Raw genomic sequence first — 12827 nt, 5'->3', positions numbered from 1 at the left:
TAATTCCACAGAATCCTGTGTGAATGTTGTGATTCAGCAGAAACCGGTCTGAACGTTGTAATCCCACAAAATCCTCTTGGAATGTTATAATTCCACAGAATCCTCTTTGAATGTTGTGATTCCAAGAATCCTGTCTAACTGTTGTGATTTCACAGAATCCTGTCTGCATGTTGTAATTCCACAGAATGGAACGATGTGATCCTACAGAATGATGCCCGAATGTTGTCATTCCTCAGAATGCTGTTTGAAATGTTCTACACAAAATCATTGAAGCTACACTGATGAAGGCTGTGGGGGTCTTTTGTTGGGTCAGGGATGCATAACAGGCAAAAGCATGATGGTGTGGAACACACCACCTGTATCATGCATCACCATGGCTGTGGAGTGCGAGAGGTGGACACTTTGTGATTGTAGCAGCTTTGTTCGTGTGATTCTCATATCTCTTCCTCTTCTCTACCTGTTTCAGCCACATCAGGTAAATTCTTACAGCATTGTGTAATTCCATATTGAATTTGCACCCGATTCAATATTGTGCCATTGACTGAATTTACAGCAAAGCAGTCAGGCATTGCTACACCTACATACAATAAATAACCAATATAAAGCAGGCAGTATTGCTTTTTTGTCATAATTGAAATAACATATCTAGTTTTGAAACAGGAAAAAACAATTTGTAAGATGTGAAAAGTATTGCTTTCTTAAACTTGTAGCATACTGATGTATAATGGTCGTAGACAACTGAGTCAGTCCTTTAAAATGTGCTCTTCTTCCAGCTCTTTTGTTTAAAAAAAAAAAAACATTAGTATATAGACCTAAATAATTCAGAAACTGTATTCAAGAAAGACCCACACTCACAGTTTTTAGTGAAGATGAGACTAAGATTCAAATGTTTTGGCACATTTCCTAACATGGTTTTGTGAAAACAGTACATTTTTAGGAATTAGTAATATATCAGGTGACTACAGTGGACACATATTCATTATGTCATGAACCATCAGTTGTCTGTCGCCAAACAATTGTGTTTTCTGGAAAATAAATTTATCTACCTCCGAAAATTTGTCCAACAAATTTTTTTAAATCAATTTCAACATAGTTTCAGTGTATTTACCAATGTAATTATGCATTACTGTTATTTTAAAAATGTAAAACTGCATTACCAAGAAAATGTATACTCCTAACAGTATCATTAATCACAGGGCATAAGGCATGACATAAGAAGGGACACATTTCAACCATCAGGGAATCTAAAATTTCTTTTTTCAGTATATGTCGCCACCTAGAGTATAATTATAGACATAGCATCAGAAGTTGGACATAAACCAAGAAAAGCCACTGTGAAATCTCGTTTTTCTGTTCTTCAGTGTTTATTAAGTCACGGGATATATTTTTTCTCCACATAACAGGAAAATAATAAAACATTCCCTTTGATTTTGAAGTTTGATTTGATGATGAGGCATGGTGGAAGGTAGTGCAAGGTAAAAGACCGTAGGATACAGTCAATTTGTGCCCTGATCCCCTATATGCTGGCACCAACTGTCATGAGTTAGTGGGATAACGGGAGTATTATCTATCAACTCTCATGTTGTCATTTCACTCACAAACCTGCTTCTTAAGCAAAAGCAAAAATAGGTTATCGCTTGACTGTTTTAATATATTGTATATACATTACAGTGAATGTCTGTGCGTGTGGTTATTTGTGATTAAGCAGGGAATACCCATGCCCATAAGCAACACTGTTGGTGCTCATATTATCATTTTGTGTTACGTAGCGTAGTAGCCGCAACATTATTGTAACAGCAGAGTAGACGCGACACAGTAGTATTGCGTTAGCAAAACATCCTGTTCTGAATATGAGATTTCAGTACCGCGGAGAGCAGCAAGGTAAAAGGGGGAAGATACTAAGTGGAAAACGAGAGGGGAGAGATATCGCGAGTGTGGAGCGACTTTCCTGTTGGTCAGAAAAAATCAATGACAACCATAGACAACCATATTTAAGTAGATTGACCGTCACGCTTTCAGCTGACTTGTGAAGTACAGGAAGTGAGCTGTACTGCGCATATTGAGGGCAAAATATTGACGCGCCCGTTAAAGTCAATGGGGAATATCAAACTCTTGAAGACTAAATTAAACGTCCCTGGTCGCAAAAAAAAGTGTATTTTGTAATACAATATGCGCATTTCTTTAAATATGTTCCTAAGACGTCTGGACCAAAACAACCACTGTTTCAGAAACTGCTGCACATAATGAAATTTATAATCACAAAAAACGGACAGATGATGTTTTCTTTGGTTGTTAAATCACCTTGGTTTTCTACATTTAATTCAATGGGCAGCAAACGCTTTTACTTTCAAGCATGCGCAGAAGAAGTTGTTTCCTGTTACTTCCTAGGCTTCACCGCCTGGCCAGTCCTACTCTCCGGCTCCTATGACCGCTCTATGATGACAGCACAGTTACGAACATAGGATAGGAGGAGCTAGACGTCCCAGTGTTTTTCATACACCCACGTCCTCGGTGAAAAATTAAATAGCAGATAAGGAAGATACATCCGTTTCCTGCATTTGTTAGTTGGATCTTCATTGTTTATTGTATTTAATAGAAAATAATTCATAGAATGCAACCACAGGACATTGCATTGTAGTCAGTTGTATCATTGCCCTGAGAAGGAGGTAAGATGATTTTGTGCTATCCCATTGAAGCCTATCTGTGCAGTAATTCCAGGCCCCAGTGATTCAAGGAAATCTGGATTTATTTGGAATTGATTTGTATTTTATGTAAGAAGAAACGGGTGTTGTATGATCTGGCACGAAAACCCTTAGCGTGTAACGTTAGGCTTGTAATATTTGTCCTAAATTATCGTGTAGTTCGTGCACATTTATCTACAATTACCGGTCTCAAGCTCGGACTACAGTCGTTTCAGTACGGTCAAAGCGAACGCTATCCAAGGTATTGGTGTCGGTCCATTTGCTGAAACATCACACGACAGTCAGTTGAGCAGTTGTTCGCGTTGGAATGTATTGCTGTACTCGAGCGTTTTCAGTTTTAACGATTAGGATAATTTATACTGAGTCCATGTAGCTGATAAACTCGTAGGTATAGGCTATGGGTGATACCATGGCCTTCGTCTTTTTTTTCTCCTTGAGCACCATATCATAGCCACTGAACAGGCTATGGTATATAATATATGCTATATATAGACACAATTGTTCTGCATAATCATGTTAGAATTAAAAAAATAAATAAATAAATAAAAAAGCCTAAAAGTCTTAAAAACCTACGCTTGTCAATCATAGGAGGCCCTGTAGTATCTCGACAATGGACTTTCCGTTTGAGAATAGCTACATGAAATGCAACACTGTTACAAATAGCATACATTGACATCATTTCTATCAGGTGTGAAACATATTGGCAATAATACAATGTAGCTCTTTTTGGAAGTCAGCTAGTTACCTTTATTGTAGTTTATTATGGACAATTTGAGTTATACCTACAGTATGTTTTGAGTGTGTATTTTGAAGTTGTGCATTGGAATTACAAACGTTTTGAATGCATTTTTTATTGTATTCATTGGTGTCATGAGTGGCACAAATAGTAAAAATGTTGTGCTGAAATTGAATGACTTATTAGCATTTCCTCGATATATGGGAAACTTTTTATTTTTAACTATTTATTTTTAGAATTCAGAAAGAGAAGAGAAAATTCACTTTAAATACATACGGTGGAAAAAATCTTGTCTTCATGGCAGGTAAGGATGTTTTCACAGTTTGATGTTTTCACAATAAATACATGTTTATGGCATATTACTTTTGACCTATTACTTATGGCCTTGCTTTTCTGTTCAGTGTTGCTTGAAATTAGTTTACATTCATGTTGTCATACATAGGATAAGTACATAAGAGTCAAGTGATGTATTACAGTAAATGTGTAACTTTTCTTATTGTTGAGTGTTAAATTCCTGAAATAGTCTTAAATTCAGCATTAGTCTTGGACATAGAGGTTTTTTTTTTAAAACCTTAAAATTGAATTCATGCCTCTCACTGAGAAAGTTGTGTTGTATGTATTTTCTCATTTTTAAGAAGTGCTAGCCTACTTGTTACTTACACAACATTTTATCTTTAATTCCAAGCTGAGATTAGAGATATATATTGGGAATTTGCCAAAATAAAATAATCTCAATTTATGCTTCATTCAGTTAAAGCCTAGCCGTACACTGAGCGGACTGAATCTCTGAGTGCATATATTGGCTAATATAAGAAAAAAAATGCTCAGGTGCAAGATAGATAGATACTGTAGATGTTTGCGTGATAGAATGTGAGTGGAATGATTTTATTTGCTTTGGATTGCAGAAAACAATTTTCCTCCCCTGCCGCGGTTCATTCCCCTGAAGCCGTGTTTCTACCAGGACTTCAATGAGATCCCTGACCAGCACCGCACCATGTGCAAGAGGCTGTACCACCTGTGGATCTGTGAGTACAAACAGATCTGTGTACGCTTAGATCATGATGAGACAGCGTTACCTTTCCTGCTTTTTTTCTGTCCAAAAGAGCTGCATCAAATGCGTTAGTGGTAGATATTTTTTCATGTATGCATTTATTATGCACATTTTTATTTCCCAATTAAGAGGGCCCAACTGCAACTGTTTGCTTTTCCAATCATTTCAGCATCCTCTGACAATCGGGGAGCGCAGGGACTAGATGCCCATCCTAATGCATGTAACTAGCTGCCACTTCTTTTCAGTGGGTAGTTTCAGTAGAGCTGTGCAGTCAGTGTGCCAGAGAACAGGCTCAGGTACCCTACTGACATGATAAGGTTGGAGTATACCCTGCTAATGGACCACCCCCCTCCCCCATGGAGACTTTTGTGGTAAAAATCTGGTGTGATGCCATCTAAGTGTTCAGCTGAAAACTTGGCTACGTATGGTTGAAAAGTGAAAGTTTTCTAGCCGGCTAGGACATAGCCAGGCTATATCCAGTTAAACCTGAGCTAGTATATTGAGGTTAACCTAGTTTGTTAATGTCAAAACGATATTGAGGTTAGCCTAGCGAGACTCTGGCTTTTGCTCGCTGATTCTTGTCTCCCTGGGAAATGCTAAAGCAAGTTACGCATCACCCCAAAGGACTCCACAGTTGGTCCTGGCATGGTCTGGATTTAGCACTGATCTGTGGGGTGCACCATTGCATATGGACCTTTTCCACCCGAGAGCCCTATACTGTTGTAGACTTGTGGTGGTATAGCTCCTCCTTATCTGCCCAAGGGGTTTACTGTTACAGTGTTTAAGATCCAAATAGCGTGACACCTGGGAAGGGAACGCGGTCATCAAACAAGATGAGCAACTTTCCCTATCCTGAGGCCTCTTCCCGCCAGCTGTCCTTCTGCTGTGATAACTAATGACTAACCTTTACTTCTTTCGCAGATCCTCCCCTTATAATGATAAAGATATGAAAGGTATTCTGTACCTCTGCTTGTTTAGCCTAATGAGGTTTGTCTGGTTTTACTCTGAATGCCACAGTGTGAAGTTGCTCTGGATCTGTTTCCCTGCATTTGGCTTTGGAGTGCTGACACGGGAGGTGCTGCTATTTTTGGTGTTTGTGCTTTTGTTTTGGGCTAACAAAGGCGCAAAGGCGCACTCCTTATTTCTTACTTTCTGGGACTAACTCACTTTTATAACTAGATTCACAGGACCCTTTTGAATATGCAAAAGCCAGCACATGAGCAAAGAGAACACATGATTTCATATGTCTGTTTTCCTTCATTCAGGTCCTTTATTACCAGAAACTGAAATAAACAGCTTATGCCAGGTAACCTGAGACATACTGTAGGACTGTAGTGCTTCAGGACTAGTATGACTAGATTGCAGTGTATCCTTTAACTTTCAGAATAAGAGCTTAAGACTAGGATGTGATGTGATTATAAAGGATGGAAAAATGGCATGTCTGTTTTCCCACAATCCACACTGGCCCTAATATTTCCTTTCTAAAATGGAGAGCTTTTAGACACGTCTAATCTCACTGTCTGGTCCTGGTAACGTCAGTGCAATAGACCTAACTCTGAGTGCAAAATATCCTGTTATTTAGCCATTGAACACTGAGCTGTAAACATGAATACTTGCTTCCAAAAACATGAATAGTCGGTTAAAAATTTAAGTTGAAGAAATATTTGAGATATACGTGTCATGCTAGTCAGGCCAATAATGGGTTTAATATATTGTCTGGTTAAAGTGCTTGACACACAAGTCTAACAGAGTAGACAAAGGGTTCATAAACTCCCGGACCAGAGAGTGAAAGCAGTGCTCTCATTGTTTGCTGTTCTGTGAGTGATGTAGGTCACCATCTCTCTACTGGACAGATGGCTCAGTGTCACCCTGTGGCTGAATGTAAACTTCAGTGTACATGCAACAATGTCCTGTTTGTTATCCCTACAGTGAATAGTGCTACACTGGCTTTTAATCTGATTGGCTGCCTGGCATGGATGTGTGGTGGGGGCGGAGCCACTAACTTTGGCATGGCCATTCTTTGGCTCATTCTCTTCACACCCTGCTCCTATGTGTGCTGGTTCAGGCCCATCTACAAGGCCTTCAAGTAAGTGAACTACCAACAAGCTCTCTTGAATATTCCCGACATGGCTGATGGTCCTGCACATTAGCCTAATGGGGTCCAGTACTTTAGATGTATTTCCTAATCCAAGTAATTCTCCATCAAAAAAATCTAACTAATTGCAATAACTTGCACAGCTAAATTATAACTGACGTTGCAGACCTGCAACAGAAATAGTCAATATAGAGTACACTTGAATAAGTTACCTTTTTTATTTAAGTCCAAATATCTGCAAAAGAAAAAAAAGTGTTCCTACAAAACTGGTCTTTGGACTTTTTGTTAGTAATGTGATTGTAGACTGGCAGAAAAGCAATGAATTCACTTGGAAGTCATTAAAAATTGTATTCGGCTTGTTTGTGTTATAAAGTAAATTGCTCAATAGTGAGTACAGTTTTGAATGGCTGTGGGCAGTATGAGAAGAAATCGCTCCATTAGAGACTGTGTTAAAATATCAAATTGGTGTATTAAAATTGTCACACGCCAGCATGACACCCCTGGGAGGGAGATGTGGCAGTGCCGGGAAACACCATTGGTTGCCGCATGGAGAGTGCACCCACACAAACAGAAATGAAATAAACGCAATCTTAACCCTTCCCCCTCACAGGTTCCAGGCAAAAACAATGAACTAAAACAACAAACTGAAATAACAAAGACAAAAGAAAGCAAAACTGAGCGGCAACTTTTCAGTTCTCCGCTCGTAGCTGGCCGGATTTTCACCTGGCCAGCTTCTTCCACTTTTCAGCAGGGGTTCACTTTTCCCCATCTTATTAAAAGCAATAAAACTGAAATTAAATGCAACTCAAATAAGGAAACTTGCTCTCAATGTAAGCTCCCAATCTCAGCCCTGAACTGTGGAGAGCAGCACACCTTTAAGCACCTGGGCTGATTAGCAACCCAGGTGCGTGTGCTCTCTCCACCAGCCAGCTCAGCTGAGACCAATTCGCCTGTCCGGCGGACGGAATGCGACAAATACATTTTGACTTCAAGTGTTCCATCATTGGTTGCTTTTAATATAGAAAACAATCACAAAATCTTATGTATCTATGTATGTTATGCTATGAATCAAACATGAATACAAAAGGTGGCAGTGTAGTGTAATGGGTAAGGACCTGGTCTTGTAGCCTAAAGGTCACAGGTTCAATTCCCAGTTAGGACACAGCCGTTGTATCCTTGAGCAAGGTACTTAACCTGCATTGCTTCGGTATACATCCAGCTGTATAAATGGATGCAATGTAAATGCTATGTAAAAAAAATGAAAAAAATATAAAAATATGGAAAAATATGTGGATAAGGGCATCTGCTAAATGGCTGTAATGTAATGTAACAAGACACACAATTACATTTGTGTCTCGTATGAGAAACCTGTTTCTCCAAAGTGGCTGGAAGCTGTTCAGAATTTCTGTTCAGAACCTGTTCTGTTCAGAACCTAGAGGGAAGCTCTGAGGCGCAGTCCCATTTGTCTGTGATTGCTGTGTCCTGGGTGACACAGGATTTGTCAGCAAAATGAAAGCCAGGTGGTCTTGAAGTGTGGGGATTTTTCAGCAGTGGCTTAATAAAACCTCTGTAGCAGTCACCTATCCCACGACACTCACTAGTTTTCTTTAGTGCATGTTTTAGGTTTTGTTTAAATTATTTCGATTATTTTCTTTCGGTTTTTTAATCTTGATCTCATAACTCAGTCAATTTGAGATTCAGTTGACTCAGCACTATGTGGATCAGCTGTTAATCAGTGTCTTGGAGACTGGCAGTTAATTGGTCATTGAGAGCAGCTGTGGTGCATTTTCTCTTGTCCAATAAGAGTGTGATGACACCCATCCTGTTGGTATTTAAAAAAGGCAGGAAATGGCATGTTCAGGTTGATTTATGATTCTACTCTGCATCTCATGTTAACAGCTTTAGCTGTAAACTCTGCTTGTCTTTAAGAAGTTTCTACTTCAGATGTACTTTGTTTTGGTTGTCAGGCCTATAGAGGATAGGTGGTAAGAGTGTGGTGAAGCTTAGCTATTTTCACGGTGTTCTATAAAAAAACACCTATGCTGGGTCAGCTGTGCTAGGGTGATTAGCAGAGCTAGCTTTGGCTAATCATTGAAAGAAAATATTTGTTTCTGAAATAATTGTCTAGCCCTACAGGCTTTGTTTTATTTTATTAAATTTAAGTTCTTAAAAACCCTACTCCCATCCGCACAATTTCTGTTTATTTGGTGCTTTGTAGAAAATATTGTAAATTATAATGGGAAAGGGAGGAAAAAACTCCCTAGTTTTCTTTAGCGGCATATATATATTGGTATCGAAAAGGTACAGTATTTGTTTATTGACCCCGCTGAATATTCAAGTTAAGAACAGCTGATTAAGATGGTCATCCAGCTAAAATTAGCTAGAAGTGTCGACCACAGCTTAGCTAGTTTAGGCTGGTTTAAGCTGGGATTTTCAGATAGGAAGGCATTTGTTCATCGACGTTTTTGTTTAATGCAATTTTATCATAAGGTTTTGTATATTTCATGTGGTTGGAACCAGTATTCCGACTCCTTCCTGATCATCTGGAGTTTGGCGATAATGGTACTGCCACACCTTTCCTTTAAAACCAAATGCAGGCCGTCTGACACGAATGTGATGCAACCCTTCTATTTATAAACCATGTTCTAACGAGTACTCTAGTACATGAAATGGTTTATTATACACACAGTATACGTGCTGGAGCAAAATTGTTGCCTCACATTTTGTGTAATTTTCAAATTTTAATGTCCTTAGTATTTAAAGACACATATTCAAACAATATCATGAATTTTATTCACAATTATAGTGTGACGTGCAAAATAAAAATAATGACACCGTGAGAAAACAGGATGAATGTGTGCACTCACTCAACAGCACACTTCCATGTCAATCTCATGATCAGACAGAGCCATGAAAGAAGCCACGTGCAGCTGTCCACCCCCAGCCCCTGCAGTTTACGGCCAGGGACGTAAAGTTGATGGACGCAGACACATTGACAGCACAGGTGGCAGGAGCAGCACCGAAAGCGGCAATAAAATGAATACAATTGAAAGATAATTAGTAAAGCAGACTTAATGGGTACACAGGTGGCGAGGCACAGGACAATATACAAGCTGGCATTTGTATCAGAGTATGCCAGGCTGGACTCTCAGGGCACAGAGGGGGACGGGTCAGATCAAATGAATCTAACGAACTGACTGATGATTTGGTTTAGGGCACACCTGGGGAACCGGGTGAGATGTCCTGCTTTTGCCACATTGTTTTCCTTCTGTGTAATGAGATCACACCAGCATGCAAAAATGATGTCACACTTCAAAATGAACACAAAGCCTGTTTGACATGTAGAACCACAGACAGACAGTGATTGTTCCAGTTGTGAGACCAGGCGTTCCACATGATTGTGACCTCAAATCACCTGGAAATAAAATTTTGCCTATTTGGCTGAAAGCCTTGGCTAAGCCACTGTGGATTCACTTGCCTTTTTCATATATACATACATATATATATTTTTTTGGGTGAAATTAGTCCATGCCAGTCAAACAGATCCATAATGACACTTGCAGCTGTTACCCCTAAATAAAAAAAAGAAAAACATGACAAATTGTCATTTTGTGGATGAATGTAATTGTTTCTGAAGCCTCTTGTGTTTCTGTCAGCTGTTTTGTGTGATTGAATCTACTCTAATTGTGATGCATGGGTTGTTTTCAAAGGGGTCTTCATATGCACTGCTTCCTCCTAGGTGTATTGAAAAGAGATTTTTATCTCAGTCAGACACTCTTAGTGAAATGAAAAATCCCTCCAGCACAGCATAGGTTATGGCCCCCCCTAAGCATATGGGATCATATTGTCCCAACATTTCCTATGAAGTCAAATGCTATATTTCAGTGGTGTGGGTGGGTGAGTGGGTGTGTGTCATCAAACCTTAGAATTAATTATTATTATTATTATTATTATTATTATTATTATTTTGGCTTTAAGCTTACATTATTTTTACTATAATGGTTCTACTAGTGTTTGAACCCTCAATATCTATTATGTTTATGCATCCTCTCACTTAGTTTGTTTAATCTCTCTTCACAGAACTGACAGCTCCTTCAACTTCATGGCCTTCTTCTTTGTCTTTATGGCACAAGTGGTGATCAGTATTATCCAGACAGTGGGGATCCCAGGCTGGGGAGTGTGGTAAGGGTTCCAGGCCCATTGCATTACAGTAGGTAGCAGCTGCTCTTAGCCAGTACAGTGAAAGAGGACATATGCACACCCCAGAGTTATGTGGGTGAAATCATTCCTAGGCCAGAGTGTAAGTGCAGCATCCTTGTCATCACATTGTTCCAGTTCATCTCAACAGTGTGTCACGCTCCACAGGTGACCAGTTGTCATCAGTGAAATCTATGGGTGTTCTCAAATTGGCCCCATTATTAGTTAGTGGCCTGTAGAGTGAAATGGATGCAGCCATGCCAGCAACTGCAGTGCTTATTCTGTGGGTAAGGGCGGCACAGTGGCGTTTAGAGATGCCTAAAAAAAGGCTGGTTACATTATAAAGTGGTATTTAGTACATTATCATACAGTATAGCATTCATAGTCTGGATGGAAATAAGTAATTGCTTAAATCTCCCTCTTAGCTGCAGGGCAGGAGGTTGGTGACAATGATGATAATGATGATGATGATGATGATAATGATGAAAATGATCCTGATGATTATAGTAATGGTGGAGATGATGGTGATCTTAGGGTGCAGTATGTCCTTTTTGTGTGTTTCTGGTCTAAACCCTGTCCTTGTGTCGCCTGCTCTCTCTGTCACAGTGGCTGGCTGGCAACCATCACCTTCTTCAGCACCAACATCGGCTCGGCTGTGGTCATGCTGATCCCCACCATTATGTTCACTGCAGTGGCCGTCCTCTCTTTCGTCGCCCTCACCAGGGTAGGACGTCCCGTCAGCCCACAACATTCACCTGGACAGAGGCTTTACGGATGCCCCGCTACAGAACACTGTTAACACCCTAAAAAGCTTTCCCTTCCGATGAGTTGTTAACTGAGGCCCTGGCCCTCTCTGATCACTGAAGAGTCTGTGAAACTTTTCACAAGCGTAGAGGGTACTACTTAAATCACCTCGAGAAACTGGCTCTCTACATCTGATGCAGCTGGGTTGATTATCCTTTTCCAGGCTTCTCACTGTGAATGAGAATACGTTTCTCACTTCTTAGCTGCCATGCATGGTTAAGTAAAAGTACGATTAAGCAACTGCATTCATATTTAAATAATCTGATAACCCTTTAAGTGTATCAGTGCTTGCTTCATCAGCTCCTTATCCTCCCTAGGTTCTAAACTTCCAGTTTTCCTGTCTGTCCGTGTCTTGCTGCAGGTCCATAACCTGTACCGGGGCAGTGGAGGCAGTATGAGCAAAGCCCAGCAAGAGTGGACCTCAGGGGCCTGGAAGAACCCGCATGTCCAGCAGGCCGCCCAGCAGGCAGCCGTGGGGGCGGCCCAGGGGGCCGTCAATCAGAACGAGTACTCCTCCACGCCCAACTACAACTACGACAACCAGATGTAGGGCGCGAGGAGGGAGGAGGGAGGGGGGAGAGGAGATAGAGGTGAGCATGTCAAAGCGCGAGCTGGCACTCCGCGCCAGTCGGCTGAAAGGCCAGAGATGAACATCCTGTCATTTCCCACGGTCTGCTTAATGAAAAGAAGTGTTTTTTTTTTTTTTTTGGATGCAGTATTTTTATCTGCTTGCCAGACCCCAAATAAATAAAGGTGTCCCAGTTTTCCTTGCATGTTCCCCTTAGCATTTCCATTTTTTGGCCATTTTAATATGTCTTGACAGGTACTAGTTATAAACAGGGCTGTTCTGAAGCATCGTAGCCACTCTTCCCAAACAGTTTCACTGGAAAGGGACAGCTTTCTACCCCATGTGTCTGTATCAGCTGTGTCTTGCATCAAATGCACACAGTTCAAACACTCCTAGCCTGAGCCAATTCAGACAGTTCCTCCATCTTTATGTCCCCTAACATTGTACATTTACAAAATCAGACACTAGGTGGCAGCAATATATCAATTTTCCCAAGAAACATTCCACGAAGAGGTGAAGTATCTGATACTACAGGATATTTTAAATGAATATGTAAGGAAAACAGTCTGCTTATGCACAGACTTTGAATCTCTGTTCTCTTCCAGCTGCATCAATTTTCTGTAGTTCAATTAATCATTTATTTGTCGTCTTAGGCCTTAGGCTGTGGTTTACCA

General features: G+C 40.3%; 1 protein-coding gene across 1 annotated transcript; it reads left to right on the top strand.

Annotated features, from left to right (window-relative positions):
• The first annotated feature begins 2451 nt into the window (after positions 1 to 2451).
• On the top strand, positions 2452 to 12358 carry scamp5a (secretory carrier membrane protein 5a). Its single transcript, XM_064313976.1, has 7 exons — positions 2452 to 2666; positions 3675 to 3742; positions 4344 to 4463; positions 6419 to 6575; positions 10665 to 10766; positions 11388 to 11505; positions 11947 to 12358. Exons 2-7 carry the CDS (start codon positions 3736 to 3738, stop codon positions 12133 to 12135), a joined length of 693 nt encoding a protein of 230 aa, XP_064170046.1. The 5' UTR covers positions 2452 to 2666; positions 3675 to 3735; the 3' UTR covers positions 12136 to 12358.
• Positions 12359 to 12827: the final 469 nt, after the last annotated feature.

This window comes from Anguilla rostrata, chromosome 16, assembly GCF_018555375.3.
Source record: "Anguilla rostrata isolate EN2019 chromosome 16, ASM1855537v3, whole genome shotgun sequence".
NCBI lineage: Eukaryota > Metazoa > Chordata > Actinopteri > Anguilliformes > Anguillidae > Anguilla > Anguilla rostrata.
Note: the sequence above shows the minus strand (reverse complement) of the source record. Positions and strands in the feature narration are given on the sequence as shown.